Raw genomic sequence first — 17230 nt, forward strand, 5'->3', positions numbered from 1 at the left:
TTGTTCACGCTTCCATTCCTAGTATTCAGAATAGGTCTTGGAACCCAGCAGACACTCAGTAAATATTTGTACGAATGAATGGCTATTGATTTCATGAACAGTCACGATGTGCAGATACTTCCTTCTCTGAAATATGATCAGGGTTACGTTGAAGAATCTTTAGTTCAGTTATATTAGCATATCAAAAGTGAAAGTCCATCTAAACTTTGTTAGATTCTGTTACTAATCTTTTACACAGCCCTTATATAGTAATCCCTAGGATAATCAGTCCTATATTATAGTTTCTACTGAATAGGCCCACTGCTGAATCCAGTGGTCAGAGAATATTGTCTCTCCTGTTGGTTTTGTTTTTTTTACTTTTTTGATTCTTATGGTAGTTGGCATTCATTCCTGAAAACCTCAAGAACTAGTTTGAGGGAATTGCTATTATCTTTTTTTTATATTCTGGCATAATTATAAGAAAGTGGTGATTTTGTCCCCCCCCCTTTTTCCAACCCAGAATGCTCTACTTTGAGCAAAGCCATATCTAGGTCAGGGCATATTCTCTAAGGAATAGTGCTTAGCACAGTGCTAAGATCAAGATAGACAGTAAATGTTTGTTATTGGAAAGAATAAAAGCACCTTGCTGTGAAGAGCAGGCAGAAGCTAGCATAGTATGTAGCTTTGCCCAAGACACTTAGCCCAAGGGAAGATCACTCTTTGATTTGGAATATCGTGACTTATCAAAGCGTATTCCCCGTGTTTAAGGACACACACGTTGCATAGCCAAATACCAATGATGCTTGTAATCTATTTTGTTGTGTTTGAATGATCTGTATCACTGTTTATCTCCACTGGAATGGGTAATTAAGAATAAACTGAATGTTACTATTAATTCTCATTCTTACTCATGACTGTTTACTTCCTATTAGTAAATGAGGCCCTCAGGAGCTAGATACTACTTCTAGGCTATAAGAGAACTCTTTGTTGAGATGCAGTCATCATGTTTAAGTCCAATGGATGGAATTGCCAGCTTCAAATTATTTTCCTGAGAAACTGAGGTATATGCCGTTGGCAGTGTAGAAACCCCAAACACTTTGGCCTAGTTTATAAAGTTACGACCGACAACGTAAAACAAATCAGAGAAAGACAAATACCACGTGATTTTACTCGTGTGGAATTCAAGAAACAAAACAAAATGAACAAAGAAAGGAAAGAGAAAAACAGGCTCGTAAACACAATGGACTAACTGGTGGTTTCCAAAAAGGAGGTGTGGGAGCGGGATGGGTGAGATAGGTAAAGGGGACTAAGAGTACGCGTATCTTGATGAGCAATGAGTAACATGTGGAAGTGTTGAATCATATTGTACACCTGAAACTAATAGAATACTGTATGTTAATTATATTTCAATAAAAAATTGAAAGAAAATTAAAAAACACGAAGTTGGGTTCTTTTTAATAAAATGTGACCTACATTTCAAACTAAATGATTCATGTAGATTCGTATAAACAAAAAACGTTCCGTGCTGTTTACTTGGCAGGAGTATCTTGTGTGAAACTAATGATAACAAGTAAGGTTTGTTGTTGTTCCTGAAAATATAAATTATCCTAGTGCAGTCTGGATCTATTCATGTAGGTATAAAACGTAGAGCAGACGCTGTATAATGACATTGACTTAGTTACCTGAACGTTTTCATATTGTTTTTAGTTTCTAATGATGCTGGGGAGGTTGGGTAAATATTTCCTCCTGATACATGGGAACTATGACTTGGGGACTATGTAATTAATATCTGCAACAAAGCTTTGTTGAAAGAGTTTTAAATACTTTGGCTTTGGTCATTAAAGACAAAACTGTTTTTAGTAGTTTGGAAGTTTCCTTCCTCTTCCTTCTTGGTAATTTTTCCGACATGGAATTCAGTCTGTTTTGTTTTGTCTTGTTCCTTTTGCCTTGATAATCACTTCTTCATTTATTTTTGGCTAGCCCATTTTCCTGCCTCATAGATACAGTTGTACCTCAGGATTTGTCTGTTTCTTCTCCTTTCACATTAGACATTTATCTACTTTCATGGATCTTCTTTTGTATAGGTTACCTTCATTAATGTGATGCTGTCCGTCCACCTAGATGCTCAAGCTAGGGCATGGAAAACCTGAGGTGGTTCTGTTAATACAACGGAATCTTCTACCTTCTTTGGTCAAGTCGTGGTACTGAGCTACCTTTTATTCTGAGAATTTAATTTTGTTTTGTGAATACCTGTCAAACATATTTAAAACTTCAGCTATTTTTTCCCATCCCTTAATGTCTTGACTCTTCAGATATTCTTTTGTTTCTCTTTTCATTGTATTTAAAGCGTCTTTTGCCTTATTCCTGATTTCCACGCTTCTAGTTTGTTCTACGTACCATCATAATAATCATGTCATTTCCTTGCTAAGAATCGTGACTTTTTTTTTTTTTGCCTCTGTAATAAAGTTTGGAGGCAAAATTCCTTATAGGTACGCAGAAGCTCTATCGGTATTTCCTATTATCTCGAGTTCAAAATTATCAATATGCTTATCTATAAGTTTGTCTCTTTGGTTCTTTCTGCCTTTGTTCTTATGTTCTTCTCTGCTTAGAGTCATAAGGTTCTGCTTTTCCCTCACCAAACTCCAGTTTTGTCTTTTCAAATGCTCCTCGTTCCAAGACCTAGCACAACTACTTTTTTTTCATAGTGCTAAGAACAGTTGTCTGAGTTAAAACATTTGATTCTCATAATTTTAATACTAACTTGCTGTATGACCTTCAGCAAATGACTTACCTCTATTGAATTGACTCATATTTTGTTTGATACCATTTGTATGACATTTATAGTGTTCTGTGTTCTGTTCTATGTTCATATCTAACTTGCCTTACAACTGTGATTGCTCTTTGGGCACCACATCAGATTCCCGTGTCCGTAAAGCAGTGTGTTATATATACATAGTTGAAGGTCACTTAGCTTTGTGGAGGAAGAAAACCAAATTTTAATTTACCAAATGAGATGCTATTGTTACTGTGGTGAGAATGGAATGGATGAGGGAATATCAAGTCAGCATACTCTTAAGTAGGCTCTAAGTAACAGGAGTAAAATTTTCTGGGCATTTGAGCAACTTAATTGCTGGGTAAAATCTGTTAACTGGTCTCAGTATTACTTCTATAAAAGAGAAAACCCAATCTCATGAATAATCTATAAGAGTGCTTCTTAAATATTAACATGGATTCGTATCACCTGGGGATCTTCTTAAACTGAAGATTCTGATTCATCAGGTCCGGAGTGGGGCCTGAGATTTTGCATTCTAATAAGCTCCCAGGTGAGGCCAGTAGTATTGGTTACAGAACACCTGGGTAGTGTTATTTCTTTTCTCCTACAGAATTGGGCCATTGGCTCCGACTGCAGTAGCATTTAGATTGTGGTTTTGGGAAAGAATCTGTAAGCTATGTGTTACAGGGAAAAGAGATCCTTTGCCCATGGTTCTGTGTCTGTATAATTTATATGAGTATGGATGTATGTATTTTCTCCTGTCTTCATTTTCAGAGGAGAGAAATGACTGGATCAGCATACTATTAAATGCACTGAAAACACAGTCCCCTGCTTTGCAGTCTCAAGCAGCTGCTGCACCTGAGAAATGTGGATATCTTGAACTGAGAGGGTATAAAGCCAAAATTTTTACTGTGTTAAGTGGAAACAGCGTGTGGCTTTGCAAAAATGAACAGGTGAGCTGTGGTACAGTAATTGCAAATTGCGGTGCCTTGATTACATTAACAACTGTGCTTTGTTAGACTTACCAGTGTTTTTACTTAAAGCGCCTTTCTTTTGCCTTGAGTACTGCGCCAATGTAACAAAGAAGAGTTGTTTTGTTGAATTTTCTCAGTTTCTCCAGTGACAGGAAAGCAATCTACATCAAATCTGAGGCTAGGCATTACCTTTTTAAGGGACTGAGAAAATAAAATTTTGAAAATCATTTTTGAAGGGTAGTCCTTAGCTGAAGTAGTGGGATGACACTCTGAGATGTCAAGAACCAATTAACCATTACAGCTGTTGATGAAATAGGCCCAGTTCTGCACCTGTTGTTTCTTTTCTAATAGAAAATTATCAGAGTAGGCACAGGTTACATGTTTTCTTGAGTTTCCCCCATTCTTTTTTTTTTTTTTTTTTTAGAGTAGATATGTTGCTTGCAGGGGAACTAATTTACCATAGGCAAGTGGTTCCTATATGCACATACAAGCTCACACACCACATATAAATGAAGCAGACTTGAGTTGTTGACTTACTGAATTAGGTTAATATTAGAAAGACTTAACAGAGAAGTTCAGTGTTTTGAGGAGATGGATATTAAAGTTCTAACAAATTCTGTTAACGTTTTTTGATTGCGTAGACTTCCCTTTCTCTAACATATCTGATTTTTATTTCTATTTTATTATTTTTTTAAAGATTTATGTATTTGAGAGAAAGTGCACGCGTGTACATGCATGCACACACAAGCAGGGAGAGGGGCAGAGGGAGAGGGAGAAGCAGATTCCCCACTGAGCAAGGAGCTGGATGTGGGGCTCGATCCCAGGACCCTGAGATCATGACCTGAGCTGATTGAGCCACCCAGGTGCCCCTAGCATATTTGGTTTTTAATATGTATAAAAAAATACCCCTTTGGGGAGTGAATTCTTAGTCATTTAGCCTAGAATATATTAGATGTTTAGTAATTTGTGGAATTGCATGGTGTGCTTTGGCTATCTGATCTAAGAGGAACTCATTAATGACACAATAGGTTATGATAGGCTGGGATATAAATGGTACTGTTTTCATAAAAAAAATACAGATGTCAACTCAAAACAAACAGTTTCAAAAATATTAACTATAGATCTTTAAGACAGCTTCTGAACTTCAGTGTGATCTTATTCATTATACTTTTTGGATAAGATTTCTTAGCCAATTAACTCTGGAGGGCATCACTGAGCACTGTTGGCATATTACTAGCTTGGATAGTTAGCGTAGTGCTCAAGAATAGTGATTTACGGCTTATAATGTGTATGACTGCATATGAACATTTTCAGTCTGTGAAGTGAGATGATCAAAACTTTTCTCATTGGAATGGAACTTAAAAACGCATACTTTGTATTTATCAGTATGGAAGTTACTCTGCCAGATTAATTGAGGTATTCATTTTTTACTTGCACAGATTCGATGGACTTCAAATTATTAGTTTCATTGCTTCCATTAGCTAGATGGTCTGAGTTTACATGATTCTCCCAAAGTAGATGTTCTTTAAAGTTTTATTAACATTCTCTGATTAGAAAGAAATTGAATGAAATTATTGCTTTAATATTAGCAGTTGAACATAAAAAGCATAAGAATGACTACCATCTGGTGATTACCAGGTATTATGCTAATTAATTTATAAACGTTTCCTTCTAATCTTGCCCACAAATGTAGGAGGAAGGTACTCTCTTCCATGTTTTATAGATGAGGAAAGTGAAGATTGTGTAAGGACTGTAGATTGTCATGCATAACAGAACCAGAACTTTATGACTCTAAGTGTAGCAGCTTAGCAACTATACCAAACTGTCTTTTTAAAGTGTATGTTGAAAATTTCTGGCCTGTGACCTTTTGGAAGTAGTCTAAGCTTCTTTCCTTGAATAACTTAATTGCTTAGGAGGTTCGGAGTAGAAGTGTGTATTGAGTAATACACATTATACCAGGTGAGGCACTCTGTAAATGGTGCACTTGCTGGGTACTCAAGTCCTATCTTCCAGGAGGACAAGTCTGACAAGACCATTGTTTATGATGGATGGTGAGTGCATTGCTTTATTAGGCTAGTACAGGAGTTGTGGAGAAGTGCAAAAAAGAGCAACTAATGAAGTCTGGAGATTAGAAACACTTCCACGTACACAAGTACTGAATGCATTCTCCTTAAAGATTAAAGCATTAATGCTGGACCCCTCCTCATCTTTTGAGACATAAATCAATTTTCAGTGCACGTATATTTCAGGTCCTTTTCTATGCATTACCATGCGTTTATATGTACCCTTAAAAAGCACATACCATTGCTTGTGTCTGTGTTATTTTTAAAAACTTGCATCATTTTATATGGAGCTGGGTCTTAAGAGACTTGATCTTGAGTCAAGTCTTTAAGAACTAGTTGGCTCAAGACTGGATGGATAAATTAAAGAAGGCCTTCTATGTTTAGGCCCTAACTTACCATTCCAGTTTTATCTGTGTTTACATCATGGTGTATGCCTTTCTCTCCAGAGAAAAGTTGCCCATTGGTTTTTTTCACATGGTTGAGCAGATTGTGTGAAGAACTTGGATGACGTGCTAAATGGGGAGTCTTTCTCCTGAATGCAGGGGGCTTTAAGCTTGTGTTTAGGAAAAGCACTAAAAGGTAATCATTCAATGAAACTCCTAAAAGTTTTATATATACAACACATTAAGTAATTTTGTGTTTTTTTAAATATGGAAAAAATTTACTTATCATAAAAATTTAGGATGTGTTATACCTGAAGCTAATATAACATGTCCATTATACTTCTATAGTAAAAATAAAAAAATAAAAAAAGAGGTGTTAGCTTTGAACTTCTGTATCTAAATTTGCATTGGATCTAATTGAGTTCCATGAATCAAAGCTAAATTATTTTCAGTTTAAAAAATTTTAAAATAGTGAATTTATTGCCCACATAATTTGTAGTGTGAATAGAATAAAAAAAATAAGGAAAATTGACCTACACTATCCTAACATATGAACTATTTTCATTCTTCTTGCCTTTCTTGATACATAGTTTTACAAATTTATGGAAAGGTAGCATATACTGAAGAGTTACTTAAAAGGAAGCTCCAAAGTTCAATTAGAGCAGAGACGATTGGACAGAGGTAGCAGTTCCGGGTTTTCATTCTTTCTCTGCTACCAATTGGCTCAGGTAATTAAGTTAATGTCTTTGGGTTTAAATAGTATCATGTAAAGAAGAGAGAAAGCTTACTATTCCTAAGGCCATTTTGTAAGTTGCATGTTGAAATTCCAGATATTTGGGCTCATTCCAGACTGTGGACTTAGAATTTCTGGGGATAGAATGTTGGAATCTACATTTATATGAAGCATTCACATGTATCAAGAACTACATACAGTGAAGCACTGCTCTAAGTTTTTTTTTCCCCCCCTTTAAAAAATGACAAGCATCTAGGTAAAGAGAGCAAGACATTTTTGGAGTTGGAAAATGTGTAAAAATAGCCTTCAGCAACATTGAATGCTTTATCATCCTGCAACTTGGGACTATTATGCCTCTTTTTGTGATAAATTTTCATTTGGAAGTGATCTTTTTCCTCATTGAACATTTTGAAATGTGCCAGAATTTAAGTGGAAAATTAAGATAATCATGATTAGTGGTAATACATTTTGAAATTTTGAAGAACTGTTAACTGTGCATAGTTCTGAACTATAGTTACTGGTTTTTTTTTTGTTTTTGTTTTTGCTAAGATCTCAATTTTTAAATGAAATTTAAAATTTTTAGCTTATGAATTCTACAGTATCATTTAATTCATTTTTCTTAACGTAGACTTTTATCGCCAGAGTATGATCTGGTGTAGACATTAATCTTCATTTGCAAAGTCAGCATAAAGGGGACAGTGTTTGGAAAACAGTTTGAAACTGTTATTTCCCATACATTCCTTCAACTCTGTCTGTCTGGAAGTGTGCTCTAATTTTGTGGATTATTGTTAACCTTTTCCAGAGCTTTTTCTCTACTTCCAAAAAGTGTCCTTAAGAATCTGTGTCAGGCAGCCCTACAAATATATTTTCAGTAGTTCTTTCACTTTTTTCTGACTCTGTCCCTTTTACTGAATAACTAAGTTAAAATAGCTATTAGAACAGGCTATTGTAATTGTTGCCTTTGCTCATTTTTGAAATTCCTTCTATTTGAAGAGAAATGGTATGAAGATAGCAAGGGGGATGCCAATCTGCATCTCCTCGTGGACCCTTCACTGCCAGGTCTGAACTCTGGAATTACATGGACTTTTTGTTTTCCCAATTTCTTGGTTCAAAGATTCGCTTTTTTTTTTCTTACATCTCTGCTTTTCCCTTTCGTTCATTAGTAGATTGTAGGAACTGAAATTGGCAGTAGCTCTCCACTGAGTAGGAGAAATGCCTTAGGGAATGTCATGTTTCCTCCTGCCCTTTCCCAATAGGTTGTAAAAAGTAGAAAAGAACTATGAAGAGATACATAAAAACGTTTGTTGGAATGGAGTTTGGCAAAGTAGAAACAGACACAATTTCTCTAATTACTCAGTTGCAAAACACTGTGGCACTGTTATCACATAAATTACATGTCATCTCTTTATTTAACACCATCTCACAAACGCAGTGTTTAATTTTTACAAATATTGTTCTCTTATGTTTTACATGCCTGCAGTGTATTATGATAGTTTTTCTCCAGTGTTACTTCAACATTGTATAAAATGAGTTGTGTTTCAGTTTGTACACATTATACTACATATAATTCCCTGTGTTTCTCTATTTATCCATTTTACAAAATGAACTTTTATTGGATACTTCTCATTAATGGGTACCACTCTGGGGGTACAGCAGTGACCGAAAGATGCCTGCTGTTTAAGATCTCACCTTCCACTGTGGCTAGCGCACATAGTGATAAATAAATGAGATTTCTGGTAGCTTTCTGTATGTAGCCTTTTCTTCCTTTTTGATTATTTATTAATTTTTTTGGCATGGACTTTTATGACCTTTTCCTAAAGAATTGTTTACATTTTAAATGCTGTTAGCTACATGAACTAGGTACCAGCTTGATTTTAACCTTAAACGTGTTATAATTTTTATATTCTCAAATTAATGGTGTGATGATGTATTCACTGTTTGGTCTTCAGGTTTCAGGCCCATAGCTGACACTCAGTAAACATTATGCAGAATGAACTTGTTGAGTTTGCGGTCATTTACAGCTGTTTTCTTGTCTACAGAGCTTATCATTTTTTTAAAAAAATTTGTTTTTAAGTTATTCTCTTTTCTGTGAATTGTCTCTTGATTTTCTTTTTCCATTTATTTATTGGGATTTTTATTGTCTTTCCTGACAATTTCTTTAAGCTTTTCCTATAATAAAGATAATTAATCGTCAGGTCATTTTCTGTAACTGCTTTTCTGAGCTATCACTTACTTTTCATTCTTCAGTTAATTTTTATTGTGTAGAAATTTTACTATAATTAAACTGCTTTTTATTTCAAAGCTTATAGATTTTCTGTATTCTGGCAAATAATTATTTTATAAATTTGTCTTGACATGAAGTGGATGTAGTATATAAGGCAGTACTTAAAATTTTAAATGAGATACTGAAATCCGAACATACACTGCAGTATATGTAGTGTTACACGCATCGTATTGCTATTTGAATGAAATTTCTGCAAATGGATGTAAGGCACATTTAAGATAATTGGCTTTGGTTTCCATTTGTTAGGTTGTTCTGACAGCCAGTCTCCCCCCCCCCCTTTTTTTTTTTTGTGATGAGTGTTTTTCAGTATCATGTGAGTATTAGTGAATTCATTACAACCAGATGTCTTGCTTGGTGGGTCTGTGTATCCATTTAATGATAATTGTGGCATTGAGGATTTAACTATATAAATTCACTTGATTAAACATTTTCAAATCAGGGTGTAACAAGAGACTCATTCCCCCTTGTTCCCCCTACATAATGTTCCCGGTGTCTGGCACGGGAATGAAACTCTAATAGAATTTAAATAGACCTCATAGGGCTCTGGGTTGAGTAGCACAGAAAGAAGCAGCAGGATGTAGGTGGTGGCCTCAGCTTCTCTGGGTTCTGTATCTGGCCAAAGTCTGCATCTGGTGTTTCCCCGGAAATGTGGTGCCAATGTCATACAATGCCACATCTGTTTTCAACAAATGTTTAAGCACCAAGTTCTTAAATTTCTGGCTTGGAAACCTGGCATCCAGTATTTCCAAAAATAGGTTTGAGATTTCAGCAAATTTGGGGTTAACAAACCCTTCTTTAATTTTTCCAGTTAGGGATCAAGCTTTTATTTTGCTCTTTCGCTATGCAGTTTTAAAATGTAGTTTTAACCAGGTTCTGTTGCTACAATTCATAAAAATAACCCATTTCAGCATTTTGGTAAATAGTTACCATTCATTCTAAACCGAGTATATACTATAGAATCATTGGTGGGAATACTTTCAGTCATTGTAAATAAAATGGAGATACTTTTATTGAAGACAGATTGTGGATTTAGAACTCACAAATGAAAGGATTGTTTGTTTGTATTAAACCTTTAATTTATATGGCACTCAATTTTTGTAACCGTGCTGTGTAAGGTAGATATTACTATGTTTTTATAAATGAGAAAATTGAGGCTTAGATAAAGTAAATAACTTGGTAGTGGTCATACAGCCAATAAATGACTTAGCCAGGATTCTCCCCCAGGTCTTACTCCCAGTGCCGACATGGTCATGACCACCTTTGCAGGTTGTCCAGATCTGTTTGCCAAGCGGCACTGTTGTTTTAGTAGGACTGGTGGTGGGATTCATGCTTTGTGAGATCCCACATTCTGTGACAGCAAATTAACGTAAAATATTTAGTCCAGAATCTCTTTTTAGCTTTTTGCTTTCTATAGTAATATTCTACCTACTGAATTTTCATGATCCCTTTTTTTTTTTTCTCCTGTCTATCTTATAGCATTCTAAGTGTTGAAAGTGTGGCTTATCCCTGACTTGTGCCTGTTTTTCAAAATGAGACTATTGCTGACAATCAGACTGTAGCTAAAGGGTGACTTATTTTTTGACATTTGCCTTCCACCCCATTTTTTGAAATTTATATATGCTTGCTAGTTATCTTAAATATGTGTTTCCTTGTGATTAACTTTTTCATAGGTAATATGTTCACTTGGTTTCAAATTCAAGAGGTAGAAACTAACAGTAATGGTAACAGTTGCTAACTAGATCTATGTGGCACTTAGTGCATGCCTGGCATTCTTCTAAGCATATTTAATGGGTTGATTTAATCCTCCCCACACTGAAGAAGTGTCAGTACTACTGTTCTCCCCATTGTGCACATGTGAGAACTGAAGCAGGAGAGTTATACCCGATCAAGCTGGTCAGGGTTTTGTCAGTCGTCTGGTCAAGTTTCACTTCCTTTGGAAAGTCTCATAAGAACACAACTCTCTTACCGGGATTGGCTGGATTCAGTGTTTACAGCTATGCACTTATTACAGTTCTCTCTCATTTCCTCATTAGACTGTAAGCTTCCCCACGGTGGGTACCCTGTCTTATGCTCTTGTGTGGATCCAGGATTTAGCCCGACTTCTGGCACACACGCAGTACTTCATAAATGCTGTTTTGCCAGGACGAATTCTCCCATTTAAAAAATGGCTATATCTGCTCTGCCTTCTTCACAGAATAATTTACAAGGCCAAATGAGAGTTCATGGCTTTCCGTAAGCTTCAGAGCACGACACAAATAGATAAGAAACTAATTATGGAGTACACCGTGTATGCTTTTAAAGCCTCTGGACGTTAACACAGGGGTGGGCACACAGGACAAATAGGATCTTGAAAATGTGTCACTGTGTTCTGGCTAGAGTATTTTTAGCCAGTTGTCTTAATGATTTCAAATGATTTTTGTATAATCATTGCATGCCTTTTCTTCTGCTCTACCGAAGGCAGAAGGCACTGTTGATATCCTGGTATTTAAATATTGCAGACTCATCCTGTCTAGAGTCTACAGCTGGTTCTGCTGTCTAGTTCAGTTTTTCTCAACATTGGCTGCATATGAGAATCACAGGGTTGTAGTTTTGCTTTTTAACTGCAGAATCTGAAGCTCTGCTTTCCAATTCAGGGGATAAGAATCCTGGGTTGGAGGGAGCGTTGAGGAATTAGATCTATTCTTAATATGTCCTAAATACAGTCTGAAAAAATGGCTTAATGTCACCACAAATATAAAAATATTTTTTAATAAGAAACACAGTTGTTTCATATTTAATAGCTCTCGAGAGCACTGACATTTATTTTGTTACTCTGCTGTACGTTTTACAGTCTGTTTGTGCCGGTGAATTCAGCAGATACTCTAATTACTTGAAACCATATGGCCATGGCCAGCAGCTGATAAATGGGTTACAATTTTCTTCCAGGCTAAAAAAATCATCTTTGCCTTGCTTGGAGGAAATGTGGGGTCTAGAGCCTACCCTCACCTATTTTATTTTTAACAGAAATCTCAGCTTTATAGGTAGACGTTTCACAACTTGCTTGTAGAAATGAGGGGCCACCAGTTCAGGCCGGAACCTGGAGGAGGCTCATCGGTTTCTATAAACCATGGTCACTCCTGCCATCTGCTAGTCTCATGGTTTGAGTATGTGTCTCTGACCTTCCAGACACCCAGTACCTGCAAGCCAGGCGCTCATCGGAGGATGTAACTTGGCTTAGAATGTAACAATGCATATCCAGCTCTTGTGGGGTCTTCATTATGGAGCACTGTTGGAAGGACATGCAGTGTGTTCTAGAGTTACTCCTGCATCAAGTTGGACCGTCAGAAAGCTGTTTTTAAAATATCCTACCTTGCCTGACATATGGTAGTTACACTTGTGGTGAGCGTAGCACAATTTACACTTGGAACTAATGTAATATTGTTCGTGAAATATACTTCAACTAAAAACAACAAAAAACAAAACACAAATAAAACTTACCTTGCTACCCCCACTTTATTTCTTCATTTATAAAAGAGAGTTTGAGTTTATAGTCACTTGCATTGAGGTTGTTATCCAGCAAGAACACTGGTATGGACAATTGAGAATTTTTTTTCTTTTAATCGCAGTAAATAGGTATAACACTGAGCCTGTTTGATTCTCCTTGTCCCTATAGATTACATTAAGTACTGATTTTTAGATGAGTTTGCCATACAAAGTGGAAGTATATTACGTTTTTCTAATTATTTTGCAACACTTAGCATGTCTGCATCTTCTCTTTTATATTATTGACTCTCAATTTCTGGCCTGTTTTTCCTAACAGAACAAGCTATTTGTACAAATTGATGATATGTTTTATAAATGCGTCATTTCCTTATTCTAACTTAACATCGTATGTTAAAAAAATGAAGAGAGGCTTTTCTGCAATTTATGAATGAAAACTCTGGATACTTTTACAAGTGGGGGAAATCTGTCACAGTATTATTTTATTTCACTTATTTTATTAGTCAGGAATGCTTTATTATCAGATGACAAAAACCCCAAAGGATAGCTTGAATAGATAGGGATTTCTTTGTTTTAACAGATCTCTTGGTGTAGGCAGCAGAGAGCTGATGCCTCCAGGGAACAAGGTTCTTCCTATTTTTTTCTCACTCTGGCATCCTTAAGTACAAGAATTTGTCCTCAGGCTTTTCATCTCGAGAATTTTAACAGCTTCTGTGCTGCTAGGTGTTATTTCCAAAGAAGATGGAACAGCGAGGGGTAGGAGTCTTTCTTCTTCCAAGATTTGTCCCCCACCCACTCCCACCCCAGGAATTTTTTATATTTTATTGACCAAAACTAAGACATATGACCCCTTCTAGCTTGCAAGGGAGATGGGAAAATAGTACTTTTACTCTTAGCCTGTAGAGAGAAGAAGGCCAGTGAATTTTCAGTCTCTGCCAGAAGTATTCTTATTGAAAATAGACCAATATTTTTTTGTAGTCTGTCTTTAGTATGGCTACTTTTTCTAGCCAAATTGAATTTAGGAATTCAGAGCACATTGAATCTGAACCTGTTTACATGGACAAATTAGTCCTTTGAGGTTGAGAATAATTACATCTTTAAAGTGTTGAGATTATTTAATAAATCAAATTCCCAAACCCTTATGATTAGATAATATTTCAAACTTTAATGTTTTTAGAAGGCAGACCTTGTAGCCTTTTAAACAATTTCTAATTTTGGTGGGACAAACTGAACAGAGGGGTTATAGGTATTGAACAAATGGCAGTTTTCATACCACAGTTGCATTAAAAGAGCTTAAGAATTTAAATGAAGGAAGAGGAAAGTAATAAAATATTGGGAATGAGATAAAATTGTAAAATATATAGTGCTTTTGTTTGAGAGTAAATGAGAAAAATAATTTGACAGAGCAGAGGTAACATCACAGAAAAACAAAGAACAATCAGTTTGGGTTTCAGTCACTCTCTGCCACGTACAGCTAGCTGTGTTTTCCATGTGACTTTCATCTCTTTGGGCCTCAGTTTCCCCTTCTTTTTTTATAAATAGTAATCACACCAGCCTCACGGTGTCATTTGAGACCATTACTTAGAAATTGCTAGGCACATGCTAAGGGCTAGTTAACTCTTAGTTTCCTTTATTATATAGATAAAGATTGTATAGATAAAGATGAAAAAGTGCCTGACTTTGAAAAACAAGCACGTACAGTTCACAATCTGTGTCCTAGTCAACTTAACATTTCATGTGAAAGAAGTCCGTACTTGATCAATAGCTCAACTGTCCAGTTTGGAATGGCACTGGGTTAGCGTGTGTCGAGAGTGCCTATCTAAAATAAGAAAACCACTGTCAATCCACTTTTAATGACTTATTCAATTTAACATGTATATGTGTTGTAAAATTTAGTAGGATATGATGATACTTTGGATTTTAGAGAATATACTTGTACTTTCAAAATCCATATTTTTATTTCTTTATAATGTTGTTATATGTTTTTTCTCCCAACTAGGATTTTAAGAGTGGACTTGGTATTACCATAATTCCTATGAATGTAGCAAATGTAAAGCAAGTGGACCGAACTGTAAAACAGTCTTTTGAAATAATCACTCCCTACAGGAGTTTTAGGTAAGCTATATTTAAACGTTTGTGTTTGTGTTATTCCAGGAAATCTTGGGCGATCTACTTTTACATCGCTAATGGTGATTTTATTTCGTATATATCATGTAATAAAATCATGTTTGTTATTTTCTATATTGTCCAGTTTATTAGCCCATATATAAAAACACCTCATAAAAGTGACTTGAATTATCACACAACCTGCAGAGATACTAATTTCATGAGATTTGGGGCATTTTTTCCCTTAATACCTTTTTTACTTGGTAGGCTTGATAAATACACTAATTTTTTATCAACAAATATATGAAAAATTCCTTCATATTGTGAAGGAATAAAGAATACATTGTCTTTAAGCTGTATTTTTATTTACCTTCTGTTAGCCTAATCACATTCAGTCTTCCTTTAAAATCAACCTGGGGCGCCTGGGTGGCACAGCGGTTAAGCTTCTGCCTTCGGCTCAGGGCGTGATCCCGGCGTTATGGGATCGAGCCCCACATCAGGCTCCTCTGCTATGAGTCTGCCTCTTCCTCTCCCACTCCCCCTGCTTGTGTTCTGTTTCTCGCTGGCTGTCTCTATCTCTGTCGAATAAATAAATAAAATCTTTAAAAAAAAAAAAAATAAAATAAAATAAAATAAAATCAATTCCTGATTACAGTTGCTCCATAATGATTTCTTTTTTTTTTTTTTTTTAAAGATTTTATTTATTTATTTGACAGAGATAGAGACAGCCAGAGAGAGAGGGAACACAAGCAGGAGGAGTGGGAGAGGAAGAAGCAGGCTCCTAGCGGAAGGAGCCTGATGTGGGGCTCGATCCCGTAAAGCCGGGATCACGCCCTGAGCTGAAGGCAGACGCTTAACCGCTGTGCCACCCAGGCGCCCCCCATAATGATTTCTAAAAGGAACTCCTGCTGATGGATCTTTATAGCACTTATTGATCAAATATTTTAACAGTTCATTATATATTTTGTATTACAGTAATCTAGTAATTACCTCATATGACAATGAAAAAGAACACTTTAAGTTCCTAATATGTTTTAATAATCTATAATAACTCCATAGCTTTGGTACACAGAAGAGGCATAAGTCAGTGTCTGTGAGTTCACCCACATTAATTCATTTGTTACAAATAATCAGTGTATCACAGGGTAGTATGCAGGTCAGAGGCAATTGTCAGAGGCTTTTGAAGGGCTAACAGTTACTTAGCAATTTTGAAAATACTCCCAAATCTGGTATTCATTTCATCTGTCAGAAGTGTCTGCTGGCTCAAATTTTGAAGAAAAAAGAATCACCATAACAAACTTTACTTTCACATATGCAGATTCAAGCCTCAAATGAAAATGTAGAGATTGGCTGAGTTGTTTTTACTCATAGTATTTCTGACACAAAATATGTGGTGGGCTTTTTCCTCACACCAACCAGTTCTCCGTGTCTCCAGATCCCAACTGGGTGTCCTACAATTCAGTCGTATTCCGACAGCAGCTACTTGGAGTGAGCATTAGACCCACAAGTTTAAGGGCTCAATCACACAAAGCTGCCCTCACTTCAGACTCCAGTCACAAGTATTGGGTCCTCAGCTTACCCACGCTTCCTTCTAACTTGGCTGCAAATTGGGATTCCCATGACCCAACTCCCCCATGTTCACTAATTGGTGAGAATGGCTTTCAGAACTCAAAAGGACAGTTTAATTAACTATTGCCAGTTTATTATAAAGAATGCATCTTGGGAACATCCAAATGGAAGAGCCACACAAAGCAAGGTACCTCATGCCTTCTCTGGGTACATCACCCTCTCAGCACTTCAATGTGTTCATCAATCTGGTAGCTTTCTGAACCGTGTTGTTCAGGGGTTATTATGGGGGGTTTCATTCTGTAGGCATGATTGGTTAAATCCTTGGTCATTGGTGATTAACTCAATTGCTAGCCCCTCTCCCATCCCTAGAGGTCGGGGTGGGGGGGGATTTTAGTCCCCCCTCTAATGATACCTTGGTCTTTCTGGTGGCCAGCTCCTATCCTGAAGCTTTTGAGGCCTCTAGCCACAACTTATCTCACAAGCATACAAAAGACACTTGTCACTTAGGGCACTCCAAGGGTTTTAGAATCTGTGTACCAGTAACCTAGGTGTAAAGACCATTGTGCCATATTGGCTGTGACCAATCTCTGTGTAAAAGTGGAAACCACTAAGAAGCTTATGAATATTATACTGATGATGGCAACATAAAGTGCTTCAAAAAATATCCATGTAGGCTACTCAGTTTCCTTATGGATTATTTGGAATATGTTAGTGATCTCTTATTTTCATTATATTTCAAAACATTTTCATCTTCAGAAAATTTTAATGTGAAACATTTTGCGGGTCATTGGCTGAGTTTGGAGCACTGTAACACATTTCCTGACACATCGTACATACTCAATAAACATTTCTTGGAGTGAACCCATGGTTAATGTTTTATCCCTAT

The 17230-nt window shown here is 36.3% G+C and overlaps 1 protein-coding gene across 5 annotated transcripts in view; it reads left to right on the forward strand.

Moving 5' to 3' along the window:
* Positions 1 to 17230, forward strand: part of ARAP2 (ArfGAP with RhoGAP domain, ankyrin repeat and PH domain 2) — a 191473-nt gene that overhangs the window by 53136 nt on the left and 121107 nt on the right. For all 5 annotated transcript variants that reach the window (XM_002929010.4, XM_034671975.1, XM_034671976.1 and 2 more), the window contains exons 9-10: positions 3527 to 3705; positions 14669 to 14784. In XM_002929010.4, coding sequence (XP_002929056.1) covers positions 3527 to 3705; positions 14669 to 14784 — 295 coding nt within the window. The remainder of the gene's footprint in view (positions 1 to 3526; positions 3706 to 14668; positions 14785 to 17230) is intronic.

Source organism: Ailuropoda melanoleuca, chromosome 11 (genome assembly GCF_002007445.2).
Source record: "Ailuropoda melanoleuca isolate Jingjing chromosome 11, ASM200744v2, whole genome shotgun sequence".
Lineage (NCBI taxonomy): Eukaryota > Metazoa > Chordata > Mammalia > Carnivora > Ursidae > Ailuropoda > Ailuropoda melanoleuca.